Consider the following 17141-nt stretch of genomic DNA (forward strand, 5'->3'; position numbering starts at 1 on the left):
GACTAAAGAAAACGTTAAAATTGATCAATTATTCAGAATGCAGCGATATGATAGTGGGCCGAGCGAAATCGATGTCTTCTACGACGCTAATTTCGGAAGTCGTGTCCCTGGTGGGACTACCGACTAAGTGCACACCAAGACTGTCGAAACGCAAAGCACCTTGCGCGGTGGAGGATGGTTACGACAGCTCGGAAACTTTGGCGGAGTAAGTGGCAATTTTGGGTATTGAAAGTTTAGGTACCGATTGTTCATTGGACTTGATACATTAAGATCTCGTAGCAATAGTTTGGCAAATGGGTGGTTTTCTAAAAACGTAATCCTTAATTTAATTGTGTTTAAATATAATATTTTATTCATAGCATGTAAATTTAGTATTTCTAGTATTATATTTTAACATTACTGAGTATTGTGTGCAATTTGTTTTATTCATTCTATGAGAGAGCTATCGATTTGTTGAATATTTTATCGCGACCTGTATCGGCTGCCTGTGTTCTAAGCTATTCTAAGGTATACCTTTGATGCAATAGATTCGAAGACGAGACCAGTTTGAGCTCGACTACCTTGAAGTTTCAAGATAACGAGGAAAACTGTACGGAGAGGAGCGTAATACCGAACAAATTGCACGCCGATGAACCGCTGGCGACGGTACCGGCTATTATGGCAATTGGTCAGCCGGAAGTAAAATATGCCCAACCAGTCAAGTAAATATATAACTCATTACGCTTGATGAAGAAATATTTTATATGATTCCTGTGTCGATGTAATCTCCGGCCATTTCGGAATGTTTCCAATGGTCGAATATAGACAGTTTAACGATTTGTACATTACTCATATTGCAGATTACGTACTCTGGGATCTGCTAGTCCCGCGGATAAATTAATGTCGGGCAACACGACGAGATGTCAAAGCACAGCGAGTATCAACGACAGCCCGCATATTGCAAGACTTCATCGTTACACGTCTAATCCTTTGCAGTCTAAGGTAGAGATTTAATCTAATTACGTGTATTTTATTTCAAACTATACAGAGAACATAATTAAGGCGCGACCAAGAGAATAGTTAGATTTCTCCCAATTCTGATAATGCAACGATTTCTTCTTAATATAGTACTTAACTTTAATTAAATTGAGACAGTTACGAAAAACAGAGGAACTAAAATAAGCTGTATGTGTGTGCGTGTGTGGGTGTGTAAAATTATATAAATATGTTAAATCGGATAAATCACCTAGTGTTATTCAGAGAAAATTCAAGAATATATTAATGAATAATTTCCATACTCCTGTATTAATTTCTACGACCGAAAATTGTTATCAGGATTCATCGACGAGCAGCCCATTATCGGGCGCATCCACGTTACGCAGCGGTAAGGAGACGAAGGACCGTCGGAATCGCGAGCGACTGCTACAAGGACCGGGCTCGGAGTTCAGTCTGACAAATCCGGAGACGGATATGGAGATCGACTATTACGATTACAACGTCGCGAACGCCGGCGCCGCGCCGGGCTCGTACTTAGGTATGGATCCAGCTTTTCTCCTATGGATACCCCCGTTGTCGATGTCCGAGGATTCTGAAGATCCGTCTGTGGATCGTCCGGATTGTTTTCAAGGCACGACAACGAGCCCGGCATTGTATCAACTGCCGGAGAGCACTGAAGGCGCGACCCTGACCCCGGCCGAGTATCGGCGTATGCGACAACAAATCGCGTCCGGCATCGAGGAGACTAGACCGAGTCTCGAGCAGCAACGCCAAGACTCGACGTCCTCGTCGTCGTCGAAGAACGACTCGTCATCGGGCGGTAGCGTTCTGTCCGAGGATAGCATCAGCGAGAGCAGAACCGCCAGGCTGACCGAACGCCTGCTGCCGATCCACCGGATCCTGGAGGACTCCAGGACCCGGGTCAGCGAGGAATCCCTGTGCAGTCAGCTCGCGACTGACAGGAACACTCCCAATCGCCTTCACGGCACTAAATCTGATCTCTCCCAGGAACAGAGCGCTTCGAGAAGCAATCGACAGGACAACTATGTAAATATCATCGATGGCGCCGTGGTGAAGTCGGAGGATAAATCGGAGAGATCGAGGCAGGCCTCCAAGAGGCATCCCGAAGATGCGGCACTTCATCACGGTACTTCGAGGCCACACGTGAGTCAAAAGGCGAAGGATGTTTCTCAGAGCGACAAAAAGAACCGTCACCTCAAAAACGAAAACGCGTCCAAGTTGCCGACCTGCAAGTCGACGAGCTCGAAGACTCAGGGATACGCGGATGGCAAGGACAGAGACCTTCAGAGTGCCAAGGACGAACCCAAAGCGGACATCGTCCTGACAAATCTGAATGTAAGCGGTCCATGCAAGTACCGTGACTTCACGCAATTTACGCAACCGCGCGAGATCAACAAACTCTCGGACTGCACTAATATCCCGATGATTGAGTTCTCGGGGCCGCGACTGAACTCACCGGCGACGGCACGAAGACTGACGACGGACAACTTGAACATCAGTGTGTCCAAGAGAGAAATTCAGAGTCCGGATTACGGGGTCGAGAGCGACATGAAGACGGAGTCGCGCGACTCCTTCTACGACTTGATCCGCGAGAACGAGGACGGCATCAAATTCGCGGACGACGACGATGATTATATCGATAACAGAGCAAATCTGTGAAATCTACGTTGTAATTGCTACATGTGGGAGCGCAATAAAGACTATGGCTATTTTATGACTGAGAATGTTGTATCGGCGATGTTTTGGCAGAATCTGAAGAGACACGTTTTTGACACGTCACACGTTGTTACATTTAAGGCTAATCTACAATGTGTTCTTTGCGTCTATGAAACATTCTATGTTGTAGCCAATAAATACGTTTAAAAAATTTGTGCAAGTTGATAAATTGTACATTGTACAATCGTAAATTGTCGACTAATTTTTTAAGCGGGTTTGATTTGCTTACGTAAAATAGAATGTTTCTAGACGCAAAGAGCATACTGTTGATTAGGTTTTCGCGACCATGTGAAGATTCTTCTACAATAAGTGATGTAATATTATGTTTCACTTTCCAATCATAATACAAATTATGAATTATTACACTGAGAAAAATGCTTGGATTGTATCAACAAGACATGTACGATAGAATGTATTTTGGTTAAACCAAACAGAATTTCTAGTTAGCACGATAGGACTCGATATTTCATAACCAGTAGTTTGCTAGACTTCACTACACATCTGGTAAATCCTAAGGGAATTCTGATTCGTCCATTTTCTAACAGACGACTGGTTGAATATACCAGATTTTGTTTCAGTGTAACAATCATGATTCGACGATGGTAAAGATTATTTTAAACGGATGACGTTTAACGTGTCAGATCGTGTCTCGACTATATGTGTACAGGATGAGACATGTAAATTGAGACGTTTAAATATCTTCTTAGATATTTTTCGAAGTTTCTTTGAATGACCCACCCTGTATAATTCTTCTATAATATGGAAAAAGGCGGAAAAGCGAGTATAACTGCTGTAATCGCTATTTTTGTAAATGTGTAGAGATCTTGCACGAGACATGTAAATATGCTCCGTCCATCATTGAAATGTAGTTATTCCGAAAAATCGTAACCCTGCCTCGAATACCTCGCTATTCTTATACTTCTCTATACTCTTGATTATATATTTCTTATAGGCTTTTAAGGGAACTCTCTGCTTTCGCAATCGGAATGTCGTACATTAGGCAACAAGTTGTCAATTAACTGAATAATTAGTCCCTGTCATATTTTTACCATACTAAATTAAAATCTCCGGGATACTTTTAGACTTGCATACAAACGCGACGCACTAACACTTAATCGTACCATGTATTTGTTATAATTTCTGTGATATGTTCTGTGGAATTATCGCGTGTACATATAGAAATAAACATTTCCCGTACGTAACATGTAGACAGTTTTCCACCAAATTATCACAACCGCAAGAGAAAAAAATTATATCCATATTAAAGGTAAGTAAATCTTTTCATATAGCAATGTATGTAAGAGCAGACAAATTCTTATCTCTCGTCGTAAAATATCACACATGTACATTTAATTTCAAAATATAATCGCGAGGCGTTCCAAAGCTTGAAATATCTTGTGAGTCAGCGCGACAATTTATAAAAAGAATCTTAAAAAAGAATTGCAAATTTCGAATCTTATATAATATTATTACTTGATCGGTTGTCATAGTTTTCAAATTGATATCCGTACCTTGGGGGCGTTCAACATATCAACAGCGTCGAGTTTCCCGAACTTTGCGATAATTAATCTATAATGAAGCGCTATAGTGAACAGAACCAGTCGACTCGAAGTCGTTGGCTCGTAACGACCAATATGAGAATACTAAAGGTGTTCGGACTTTTCGGTGTCCTTTGCATCAATTTCAACCAATTCGGTACGTAAGACAATCAATAGATTAAAATAGAACTATCTACATGGTCATGTATTATTAACAACTTCAATAATGTCGTAGCCATGATTGATATTTCCGACTAAAATAATTGTAAAATAATTTATTAGATTGTCTTGAAAATTATTTTAAGAAAGTAATATTCCATATTATTAAAGTAATTTAATTTTGTCTACTTTGAATATTATTATTAATTACGAATCAATATAAATGTCTCATTAATGTTTTCATAGACACTTTCGCTTTCAAAATAAGAACGGATTTGGATGTGGTAACACGACAATGCAAGCATTTGGAAAATTTGACGCCATTATTACGGCTCAAAAGACATCTTTTTTGCGATTACGACAGTACACTTCACCCGAATTATCCTAACACAACCAATGTCACTATGATCTTAATGCCGAAGCTAATGGATTTCGTAAGTGTGTAGTTATATGAAATATTACAATATATAAATTATAGTTATCTGAATATGGAAAATTGTAATAGTGTCCAAATATAAAATTTATATGATTTTTATGAAGTATAGTTTTATTATATTTCTTGATATAAAAGTAAATATTGCTCTAAGGCCCGGTTTCACCAACGTTGTTTAACTTGAACTTGAGCTTTAAGCTTAGTTTAAATCTTTCTTTGTCTCTTTCCAAAGTAACAGTTGGAAAGAGACAAAGCACGAATTAAACTAAGTTTTAAGTTAAGCGACGTTGGTGAAACCGGGCCTAACTGTAAGTATTTTAAAACGATACGAAACTTTCGTTACTGTCACTCAAGAGGCGAATTTTTATAGAAAATTGTTGCAGAAGGGCTCTTCATTTCTTTTTATAAAAATATAACTTTTATAACGATTTTGTTTACAGGGCAGAGACAATGGTATACTGTCACTACACAGTTGGATATCACTTGTGAGTGCATAATTCTTCCATTCTTACGTCTAATGTTCTAACATTACTCCAATATTGCAGCATGTAATAAATTTACTACAATATTTATTTGACAGACTTGGACGGACCCACAACTTGCGTGGACGATGAGCGATTACGACGAGATCAGTTTTATTCAAATAAGAAGCTCGCAGACCTGGGTGCCCGATCTAGGTATCCAGAATTCGTAAGTAGTCTTTAATAATTGAAAATAATTAAACCGAATTCTTTCTGCTTTAAGATAAATTGTATTTTGAGAAAAATTATTCGACGTATCTGGCAATACTTTATTAAAGGTATTACACAACGTTTTGACCAAGAATTCCGGCCCTTTTCAAGTGAAAAGCTTAATTCCATTCTAAAGTCAGACAAGTGCCAACTAGTCGGAATGTAAAGACTATGAAATTATCGTGTGTCAAAACTTGTATTTTAATAATCCATTCAAATCTCTCTTCCTCTTTGTAAAAAAAAGATTAACAAAGAGCAACAAAAATCTTTCATATCACGTTAATGTTTTAAATCTTTTATCCTTCTCTTCGATCCTTTTTAGGGGCGATATGTCGACTAATCAACATGAGCTACCTGCGACAGACTGCTTGCTCTATAACTCGGGCCTTTTTAGTTGCGTCCCTGCGATGAAATTGATTTCAAAATGCAATCCTGATTATACTTACTGGCCTTACGCTAAATTTCAATGTTCCGTTAGGTTTACTTCGTTGCTGTACACAGAGAAAGAACTTAATTTGTTGATAGATGGAAAAGGAGTATGTATTATGCTTTGGTCAAAAATCATTCAATTCCCCTCATTATTTTATCCATTATTATTATTATATATGCATAAAACAGCAACTGCTAATTCCCACCTAATCAGAATAATCCTTTCTCTGCACTAATTTAGTAAAATTATTTGAAAAAGTGCTCGTTGCAAAAATCAAGGTAACACATCTAGAATTAATAAAATATAATTTGATCACTATATATTTAATATATATATATTTCTTTTATAATGCATTCTCTTGCTTGCGTAAAAAAAATTACTACTTCATATTGTGAAATAATAATATTTAATTGTATCTATTTATATCGCTTTGGTAAAGATTCTAACGTAAAAAAATCGCTATCTTCTTTCGCAGATTAATATGGACGATTACGCGAACAATACCATATGGGACTTAAAGTTTATCAATTCGACGAGAGAAGTAAAAAAATATAAATGCTGTCCGAATGACTCGTTCCCGATTATCAATTACAACTTCTTGTTGACGCACTATCATCATAGCAAACAGTATTCTTCAATCGCGCCGGCTATTGGTGAGTTATTGTTCGGAAGAGTGCAAGGAATAATTAATAATATGCATAACACGTTTCTTTCCAGCTTTGATACTACTCACTTTAACAGTGTTCTGCCTCGATATTAAGTCTATTGAACGAATGGCAGTAGCAAGCCTGAATCTTGTTTGTCATATGTACAGCTTCTATCATGCGTTTTGGATTATACCGTTCAACAGTGTTAATACTCCCAACATATGTAAGTAACGAACTTTTAAAGAACGCGATCACAAGAGAGAGACTACAACATGCACAGAATATTTTCTAATTTACAACTTCAACACGGTTTTTGTAACATTAAATTAATTAAAAATAACATATCGCTGAGTCGTAAGTTAGAATATACAGTTACCGTGACAGACGTAAAAAAGTATAAAATATAGAATCCTATTAACTAGAATTAAAAGTATGAAAAAAAATTTTGAATACATCGTACCTAACATACAATATTAACGTTAAAAACTTTAAAAAGGACTTTGAAAATTTATTTTCAATCACATAACAAATTTGATATTACAAATGCGTAAATTACTAAGGGCCAGTTTCACAAACGTCGTTTAACCGCTAACCCATGGTTAATTGATCCTCTGTCTCTTCTTGGATAACAAGATAGAGAAAGATAGGAAGTCGACTGAACTCTGGTTAACAGTTAACCGACGTTTGTGAAACTGGACCTAAGTAATTTACGCGTATCGTATTTATCACGCAGTGTTATTTTACCACGAGTCCTTGGCATTGGCTACTTTCGCAATACTTTTGACGGCTTTTTTACGCAAACTGGAAGATACGAGCACAGAGATACCAAAGTGGATTTCGTTTACTACAACGCTTGTTTTAAGCAACAGGATTGGACGGTTTCTAATCGTCAAAGACGAATATAAGATAGCCGACAGAGATAATGTAACGGAAGAAAACTCGGATATTCCCAGATCGGAGCCGAGCATGAAGGAATCGTCCTGGAAATACTTGGTTGCTATTATTGACTGGTTATCTTTTGTCTGCGTCATCTTTATCTATGTCATCAGCTTAATTATTCTATTACCTAAGGATTAATACATGAGAAACAATATTAACAATGGGATATCGTCCATAATGTTTCCTATCCTCCACAACATTCAAATGTCATTTTGTTGCATCCACCTCACTTATATTTTGTTATCCTGATTACTTTTGTATCCACAATTTAATCTGACAAAAAATATTAACGTCAAAGTGTTTTCATAAATATTCGTTAACTTCCTATAATATTTGAAATTATAAGAGATAAAACAAAATTTCAAGATTTAAAAATAAAATCCGAAAAATAAAAAATAAAAATACTGAATAATTTTATTTTTATTCACAGAATAGAGATAAGTTTTATACTTGACATTTAAATTAAATTTAAAATTTACTTTAAAATAAATTATTATTATGACAATTATTTTTTAATTAAAACAATGAATTGGATAAACTGTGTAATATTTATTTATTTATTTATTATCAGTACTATATTCATTAATATTATCCGATAATATGATATGTATAATAAGTGCATGTAAGAAATCAAAAGAAACTATAGAGAAATTACAAGAAACTACATTCTGCTAAATGATAAAAACAGTAAACACATAATTACAATATGCATGAATGCACATCGAGCTTTCATTTGTTATTTAATTTTTTACAACTCTGTTTTACACAAATAATATAATATGCTGTTTTATTACTTTTTTCCTTAAATTTCGTATATAAATAGTAATAAAACGTTAACGCGCATTGTAGTAATCAGATATTCCTCCGTAATTTATGATACGTGTTCTGTACATCTATCGTGTGTACGTATAAAAATAAATATTTCTTCTATACAACATACAGTTTCCTATCAAATTATCATAATCGTCGTATGAAAAAAATTAATTCAATATTATAAGTAAACCATTTTTTTTCATAGAACAATATGAGAGCAGGAAATTTCTTGCGCCGAAAAATATCGCCACAGATATTCCATAACTTATCAGGAAATACCTTATGAGTCAGTGCAAGATTTTATAAAAAAATTTCTTAAAGAGAATTGCAAATTTTAAATACCATATTGCATTTTTACTTGACTGACTGTCACAAGGTCTCTAAATTGGCGTTTACACTTTGGGGGCGTTCAATATATCAACAGTGTCGAATTTCACGTACTGCATATAACTAATCTGGTACTATAATGACCAGAATTAGTTGATTCGAAGTCGTTGGCTCGTTAAGATGGGAATATTAAACGTGTTTGGATTTTTTGCTATTTTTTGCATCAGTTCCGATCAATTCAGTACGTAAGATCGATACAATCGATACAATAAAATAGAACTATTTATACAATCACGTATCTTTCACAAGTTTTAATAACAGCTATATTATTGATATTTCCGTCTAAAATCATTTTAAAATAATTTATTAGATTTATTAGATTATATATTGTTTTAACAATCATTTAAATAGAAAGTAATATTTAAATAAAATTATTTAATTTGTCTATTTTGCATTAGACTCATTAATTACGAGTTAGAGTAAGTATAAATATCTCATTAATATTTTCGTAGACACTTTCGCTTTCAAAATAAGAACGGATTTGGATGTGGTAACACGACAATGCAAGCATTTGGAAAATTTATCGCCATTATTACGGCTCAAAAGACATCTTTTTTGCGATTACGACACTACAATACCTCCGAATTATCCTAAAACGACCAATGTCACCCTGACATTAATGCCGATGATAATGAATTTCGTGAGTATATAGTTATAAGAAATATACATATAAATTTTAGTTGCCTGATTATGAAAAATCTTAATGAAGTGCCCATTCTTCAAATATAAAATTCATAGGATTTATGTGAATTTCAGTTTTATTTCTTGATATAAAATGTATTTCTCAGCCAACTAAAAGCTTCGTGTTACTTAAGATATGAGTTGTTATAGAAAGCTCAATTTTTCTAATACACATATATGTGTACATATTTAGTAACTATTTTACAACGCATTGCAACGTGTGCAAAATTGAATAATTGTGCTTACAGAAAGGAAGGAAACTGTCACTGCACAGTTTGATGCTACTTGTAAGTTCATACTTTCTTTGTTATTAAATTCTCTTTCTTGCTCTGATATCAAAGTATTTAATATTGCAATAAAATATGTACTTGACAGATTTGGACGGACCCGCAGCTCGCTTGGACACCGAGCGATTACAACGAAATCACACTTATTCGCGTAAACACTTATCAGATTTGGACGCCCGATTTGACTGTCAATAATTCGTAAGCAGACTGTTCCTAATCATTGATGAAAATTAAAATTTAACCCATTTAACTTTAAGATAAATATATACTTTAATAATCCATTCAAATCTCTCTTCAAATTTCGCTTCATAGACAAGGAGTAACAAGGAGCAATAAAAATCTTTTATATCACGTTATTGTTTTAAATCTTCTGTCCTCCTTTTCGATCTTTTTTAGGGGCGATATGTCGACTGCTCAACATGAACTACCTGTGACAAACTGCTTGCTCTATAGCTCGGGCTCAGTTACTTGCGTACCTGCGATGAAATTTATTTCAAGATGCGATCTTGATTGCACTTACTGGCCTTACGCTAAACAGCAATGTTCCGTCACGTTTATTTCATGGATGCACAAAGGGGAAGAAGTCGATTTGCTGATAGATGGAAAAGGGGTATGCGCTTTTGTCAAAAATCCAAATTCCCGAGATTATTTAATCCATCACTACTTAACCATCATTATTTTATTCATCACATAACACAGTGACTTTTAATTTCCACCTCCTCAAAATAATACTTTGTCTGCACACGGGTACCGTTTTGTTAAAATTATTAAAGAACTACGTGTTGCAAAAATCAATCTAACACATCTCTTATAATGTTGTGTATGCAAAAGAGATTATTTCATATTGAAAAATTACAATATTTAATCATATCTATTCACATTGGAAAATATCGCTTGGAAAATATTCTTACGTAAAAACCGATATCTTCTTTTGCAGATTAATATGACAGACTACATGAACGACACAGTGTGGGATTTCAAGTTTATCGATTCGATGAGAGAAGTCAAAAAATATAAGTGCTGTCCGAACGACACGTTCCCATCAATCAAGTACAACTTCTTGTTGACGCACTTTCATGGCAAATTTCACACAATTGTTATCGTACCGACCATCGGTGAGTAATTGCTCAGAAAAGTGCAAGGAATAATTAATAATAAGCACGATACATTTCTTTGCAGCTATGATGCTACTCACTTTAATAGTGTCCTGTCTTGATTTAAAGTCGGTTGAAAGAATGGCGATAGCGAGCGCGAATTTGGTTTGTCATTTGGTCTGTATGTACAATATGTTCTGGTATTTACCATTCAACGGCGTTAATACCCCCAATATAAGTAAGTAACGAAATTTTAAAGAGCACAATCAAGAGAGAATACAACACGAGACAAAGAATATTTTCTAATTTATAATTTCAACGCGTCTTTTTTATAACATTAAACAAATTAGAATCAATCCAAATAACCTTTCATTTTCTAATTATTAATTTCAAGAGAGAGAGAGAGAGAGAGGGAAAGAGAGTTAGAATATGCAGTTACAGTAACAGATGTAAAATATTCTTAGATTTAATTAGCTGAAGAAAGTATAAAGTATAAAATCCTATTATAACTAGAACTAAAATTATGACAAAAAAATTTTGAATACATAAGAAATGTGAACGTTAAAAACTTTAAAAAAGACTTTAAAAACTTATTTTCAATCACATAACAAATTTGATATTACTAATGCATAAATTACTAACAATTTTATACATTTCATATTTATCTTGCAGTGTTGTTTTACGGCGAATCTTTGACACTGACCACCTTCGCGATAATTATCACAGCTTTCTTACGCAAACTAGAAGACATGAGCACAGAAATACCAAATTGGATTTCGTTCACCACAACATTTGTTTTGAGTAACAAGGCTGGACGTTTTCTAATTCTCAAAGACGAGTCTAAAACGATTGATGGAGATATTACAACTGAAGAAAACTCAGGTATTCCCAAATCTGAAATAAGCATGAAGAAATCGTCCTGGAAATACTTTGCTGATATTATCGACTGGTTAGCTTTCATCTGCGTGATTCTTAGTTATGCTATTATCTCACTTATGCTAGTACCCACAGACTAATCTACGATAGAAATATTATAATCATTGGACTATTCTCCATAATGTTCCTCATCTTCCGCTACGAAATACTTTCAAAAAACCTCCACAAGATTCAAGTAGACGGCACCAATAAATCAACGATGATATTCGCGATATGTTGCGTAATTTTTATAAATTTAATGTAATGCAAATTATTCCTAATTATTACTATTCTGCGCAATAATAAATGTGGCTCGCAAAAATATTAACAAAAGTTTTATCTTCTAAGGTCTCATGCTTACATTTTAAGTTTCAAAAAAATCGCGTTATCACATCTACGTTTACAGAAAGATAACTGGTTTACGATTTGATCAAAAGACAAAGTTTCTTTGCCGAGTGACATTTCCGTCATTTGTCGACATAGAGAAGCTCGAGTCTCCAGATGCAAAGTAAGCTTTAAATATTCTAATTTATCAAACCCCCGTAAAATCAAAAGCCCATGAGAGAATATTAAGTCCCAGTCTACAATAGAGATTTAAGCCCTAAGCCTTAAGAAATTGACTAATCACAGTCGCGCATTCTACTCATACTTGACCGTGATTGGCCAATTTCTTAAAGCTTAGGGCTTAAATCATCTATTGTAGACTGGGACTAAACGTTGATCGTCAAAGACCTCGCTCAGACAGGAATAAAACTCAAATCTTCCAGATTGCCTCCAGTAGCAGTCATTTCGGCACGGAGTTAACGACAATCGTTTTTCATATCATTGCATTCGGAGTATTTTTACTATTGAAGTATTTTTGAAAATATGTCATGGTTTTTATTGCTTTTTTGTATCATTTTATCTTCTATCCCGTTTTTATTTTTCCCCCTTTTTTCCTTTTATTTCTTTTCCTATAAAGTTCTGATTAATACGCGTACTCGTGCCAAAATCACTACTTCCCCTCCCCCCGAGATATAAAAAAACAGGAATTAATTCTGATTCTGTAGGAGGTCCTCAACCTTCAACGAGATACCAAATTAATAACCTTTCATGTTGAAAATCGCTACGACTTTCAGCTGTACAAATGTATTTCTTAATGTTCACCTGCCGCGAAAGACAGCGATAACGATCGCATCCAAAAACGTGAATAAATCGCGGCCTTCAACAAATTCAACGCAAAATGTAATTAAAAAATTAAATGTATCGGATATTTAATAGGATCAATGTAACATATATAAATATAAATTTATTAAAAAATAAAATTTTCCGTTTCGTATTCCAAGTAATAATGAGTTACAATAATTATATAAATTACGAATTTTGTAATAATTTTAGAAAATACATATACCCGAAATAAATTTTGTAATATTAAATTTCAAGCAAATTTCGTGAATAAGAGAGAAGCTATTATTACATGAAAATATTTGAAATACATACACGATAAAACAGATATTATGCAGACTATCATTTTTACCGGATATAATAACTGTTAAAGAAACTTGAAATCCTAAATAAACTTGAAATTGTCCTCGAGAAACTATATATTTTTAATTTGAAATCTAAAACAAAATCTCCAGCAAAGCTGGTAGAGATCCTCCACCCACCCCACTGATTTTAACCGGCGGACCTCTTTTCTTTGGATATGCTTCTCTTACTTTTTTAAATTATTTTTCTATAACATAATTTACAGTACTTGATAATGTAATATTATAATTCATCTATCACAATTAAATTTACAATTTACTTTACATCAAAAACATAGACAGAGTATACAGAAATATAAAATACATTGGACAAATTTATTTGATCGTTGATTTTCAAACATTCACGTTTTTACATTTATATAAAATTTATAATTGGTGATAATTTTTGAAACTTTGTTCGAAATTTTAGCTGGAAAACGCGGAATTAATTTCGCCCCTGCAACGAAAGCCCCAAATTTTTAATGAGACGCCGAACTAGACGTCATCACGGTTAGCTTCCACAAAAACCGATGAGAAATAACTACTTATTCACGATAAAGATCATTTCGACTCTACGCCAATACAAATTACACATTCACTAACGGTTACATACTTGACGCGAGGAAATCTTATAAAAGTTGGTATCAATTTCAAATATAAATTTTTAAAACATTTTCCACATAGAGATGATATAAAATATCTAATAAAAGAAAATATCTAATATTTTTTAATTTAAGAGATTTCCTGTTATACGCGTTTCGATTTTGTGTAATCCGTTTACACAAATTAGACATGCAATGTTATATAATTTTATATCAACAATTTTCGCGACAAAGTACATCATTTTGCACATTATTCTTAACTTTATCTTCTTGTTATTATTACACATCATTGTTGTATAATTTTGTGCAAATAATTATAGAGTAAACGTGTACAGTTTATTTACATAAAACTGTACAATAATAAATCTATAAAGTAAATTAATTGTTTTCCTCGTCGTATCATCCCCCCCAATCCTACCTACCAGTGTAGTTAATTCTTCATTTTCCTATCTAACTTTCTTAAAATACCTACCGAAATTATAATTCTAATTAAATTTTCTTTTACTGTCGAAAATAACAGCCCCATATCCCTATCCAGTACTCTTGCATATTAATTTTCCTACTTACACGAAGTTTATCTGCGTTTTACCCTATTTTTATCTACGTGCATAATATTTCTACCCACCCGTATCTTTAACTAATATATTTTTAGTTACGACCGGGATTATTCGAAATTGTAGAAAATCGAATTTAGTTTTAAATCGCGACCGTTTGGGAGTTTTTATTGGGGATTTGGTTTACGCGGAATGGAGATAAATTTAACTCCAGATGGTATCTTTCTTCTGGCCAGAAGGACTCACCTTTTGCTGTTCCTGGCCAATACCCTGGCTTTATATAGCCAGAAATTGACAGCAAGGAGATATACTCCTTCTGCTGCCAGCTGATCACAGCCAGCAATAAGCGTAAGATTCTACGCTTTTGTACGATGCGCGAAACACGAACGCGTCGCGAAGGGGCCATCAAATTAATTAAATCAATTACGTACGGAATTAACAATGAACAATGACAATACTAATTTCATCGTGAATTTTATTCTTTACACGCGTTTATTCGCAATTAAAATATGTATCGAATAATTAAAATATACAATATCCGATTAGAAAAACAATTCTCTATGTCGACAGCGTTTTTTGATTCAAACGGATCGCGATTCTAAACTTTACGCGAAACTTGTAAACTTGAAAAAGTAAAAACAACGGAACTTTAATTTGGAAATATATAAATGAATGAAAATTGCTGGACGCGTCATCCGATAGAATCTAAGGCCCATGTGCGTATTTTCGATTCGAACGATTCGTAGCTGAATCTCATCTCAAAAGCATGCAGAGATGAGAAATTCAGATGAATGACGCAAGATCCGAAAGAGATAATATAAATTTCCCAATCAGAATTATTGAATTAATAAAAATATCCCTTCGTAAATTATTAAAATTATTTGTCGCGTAATATGCTGTATCGTCTCCCTTAATTTAAAAATAAAGTATTTTTAAGCGACTCGAAACCAATTAAGTTTCAGATAATTTCCAGATAAAAACGAGTCTTCTCTTTCGTAACAAAATGTACATTGGATCTCACGTCATAATATTACTAACTGGTACAATCCAGTTATCAACCACTACATATAAGTTATAAAAGATTAGGCTAAAGTTAGCGCGTTAAAGTAGGTAATAATTCAGTAACCATAAGTATCTTTTATAAAAAATAGATTAACAATTTGTATGAGGTGTATTACGCTAAAATATTTGTTGTAATTTAGTTACTACAATACAAACGTCTATAAGAAAATTAACAATACTACTTTGAAAGGAATATTTATATATTCCTTTTCTGCACTAACTTATATAAAATTTAATCCTGGACAAAAGATTGTAGTGAAATGGAGAACGAAATAATAGAAGTAATAACATATCTCATAAATAACAATATACACATTTCAACTTGTTCCCTGTGGATTACAACATATGTATGAATACCATGAGCAAACTTAAGTACAGCAGTAAAAGTCAATATCTCAATTGTTATAATTTTATATATTTATGAAGAATAATGTAATGCACACATGTGTTGAATAAACTAAACTTTAATTGACTAAATAATATTGTTAATTAAAATAATTAATAAATATTACATATCCTCATGGTATTCGCAATTTTTACTTTGTACGTAGTGTGTGCAAGAGTACGTTCTCGTATACACACTACGTTATGCAACAAAATATATGTAATTGTAAGATCCAGGATTAAATTTCTCCTAATCTGTTTTAACTTATCAATTTTAAGGTAACGGATGCACGAAACGCTTTATATTTCTATTTACTATATTTACGTTAACAAATTAAGACATATGTGCATCAAAGTATGTATATTCAACAAATCTATCACGGATCCGTTACCTCAATAATAAAAATTAATTCATCACTCACCAACACTGACGCGCAGCAGCGGAGTTACAACTGCAACGTCGCTACGATGATTCTGTAATGCACAAGCATAAAATTAATATTCAAACTGTGTTAAGAAAACAAAGTTTCAAAATATAATTCTCACGCGCAATGAACTTTCTGTTCCATTAAATATTTATACTTGAATAACTGAACGTCTTTCGAAAAAAAAAAAACTCACAGGGACGAACTTTGATAAAATCTCGAATTACTTCTTTCTCTCCAATTGTTAAGTTATGGTGCGATATAATGACTCGAAAAAAAACGGCGAAAAAGATCGCTTTTGCGCAAAATGAAAGATAATTACCGCAAGGTTGCTCCGCCGATGCCCGATGCCCTCGCTCAGGCCTCCTCCTCCTCTCGGATGGCCGGCTGCGTTGGTTTCCTTCGAGGCACAACACTAGCACTAGCACTCACTCGCGCACTCGCCAAGAATCGGAGATCCATTATCAATCGACACGGAACGCGACGACGCACGGAAGAAACGGCCGTATTCAAGTCCAGACACGGGCGCAGCGAGCAACCGTCCGCGAACGGCGCAACGAAACGGCTCACAATTGCCGTATCTCCGCCTCGAGAGAACCGCGCGACACATTAACTCTTGGTCCTTTTCCTCACAACCGATTAAAGTCTCTCGATCCGTAACCGACACAGCCGCCACGCATTCGTTCCGACAAACCTGATGCACTCGCGGATTGTCGCGCGCACATCCGACGATTCCCGCGGAAAGAGGAAGATTGGTGCCAACCGCAAGGCGGAAAATAGCGCGGCGCGACGCGCGTAGTAATCCGCGGACGCTTCCTGTTCTCTCGAGATCCGTCGAGCGAG

The 17141-nt window shown here is 34.6% G+C and overlaps 3 protein-coding genes across 6 annotated transcripts in view; all 3 read left to right on the forward strand.

The window, feature by feature from the left end:
* The window catches only part of LOC105562883, a 14397-nt gene extending 11505 nt beyond the window's left edge, over positions 1-2892 (forward strand). For 2 of the 3 annotated variants that reach the window (XM_012014028.1, XM_012014029.1), the window contains 4 exons: positions 37-205; positions 528-701; positions 840-981; positions 1315-2892. In XM_012014028.1, coding sequence (XP_011869418.1) covers positions 37-205; positions 528-701; positions 840-981; positions 1315-2655 — 1826 coding nt within the window. In that variant the 3' untranslated portion in view covers positions 2656-2892. The remainder of the gene's footprint in view (positions 1-36; positions 206-527; positions 702-839; positions 982-1314) is intronic. The other variant, XM_012014030.1, reaches the window with a different exon arrangement.
* Positions 2893-4297: 1405 nt separating this feature from the next.
* Positions 4298-7747, forward strand: LOC105562884 (neuronal acetylcholine receptor subunit alpha-2-like). The gene is made up of 8 exons (XM_012014031.1): positions 4298-4407; positions 4656-4843; positions 5283-5327; positions 5423-5532; positions 5896-6109; positions 6479-6656; positions 6721-6873; positions 7384-7747. Exons 1-8 carry the CDS (start codon positions 4347-4349, stop codon positions 7725-7727), a joined length of 1293 nt encoding a protein of 430 aa, XP_011869421.1. The 5' UTR covers positions 4298-4346; the 3' UTR covers positions 7728-7747.
* A 1007-nt stretch (positions 7748-8754) lies between these two features.
* Positions 8755-14286, forward strand: LOC105562885 (neuronal acetylcholine receptor subunit alpha-3-like). Of its 2 annotated transcripts, XM_012014033.1 has the most exons (9): positions 8755-8970; positions 9242-9429; positions 9719-9757; positions 9846-9955; positions 10154-10367; positions 10695-10872; positions 10937-11089; positions 11524-11733; positions 13702-14286. In XM_012014033.1, exons 1-9 carry the CDS (start codon positions 8910-8912, stop codon positions 13752-13754), a joined length of 1206 nt encoding a protein of 401 aa, XP_011869423.1. In that variant the 5' UTR covers positions 8755-8909; the 3' UTR covers positions 13755-14286. The 2 variants fall into 2 exon arrangements, with proteins under 2 accessions (XP_011869423.1, XP_011869422.1); XM_012014032.1 differs by lacking the exon at positions 13702-14286 and having other exon boundaries at positions 8765-8970; positions 11524-12335.
* The last annotated feature ends 2855 nt before the right edge of the window (positions 14287-17141 follow it).

Source organism: Vollenhovia emeryi, unplaced genomic scaffold, assembly GCF_000949405.1.
Source record: "Vollenhovia emeryi isolate VEMERY1.0 unplaced genomic scaffold, V.emery_V1.0 DF939182.1, whole genome shotgun sequence".
NCBI lineage: Eukaryota > Metazoa > Arthropoda > Insecta > Hymenoptera > Formicidae > Vollenhovia > Vollenhovia emeryi.

What these genes read in the sequence shown, in the direction of transcription:
- LOC105562885 (XM_012014032.1), top strand. Translation starts at nt 8,910, where the DNA reads ATGGGAATATTAAACGTGTTTGGATTTTTTGCTATTTTTTGCATCAGT. An exon ending in TGTTATCGTACCGACCATCG is followed by an intron (nt 10,873 to 10,936) that starts GTGAGTAATTGC and finishes ATTTCTTTGCAG; the next exon opens with CTATGATGCTACTCACTTTA. An exon ending in CGTTAATACCCCCAATATAA is followed by an intron (nt 11,090 to 11,523) that starts GTAAGTAACGAA and finishes TTTATCTTGCAG; the next exon opens with TGTTGTTTTACGGCGAATCT.
- LOC105562884 (XM_012014031.1), top strand. Translation starts at nt 4,347, where the DNA reads ATGAGAATACTAAAGGTGTTCGGACTTTTCGGTGTCCTTTGCATCAAT. An exon ending in CATCAATTTCAACCAATTCG is followed by an intron (nt 4,408 to 4,655) that starts GTACGTAAGACA and finishes ATGTTTTCATAG; the next exon opens with ACACTTTCGCTTTCAAAATA. An exon ending in TACACAGTTGGATATCACTT is followed by an intron (nt 5,328 to 5,422) that starts GTGAGTGCATAA and finishes TTTATTTGACAG; the next exon opens with ACTTGGACGGACCCACAACT.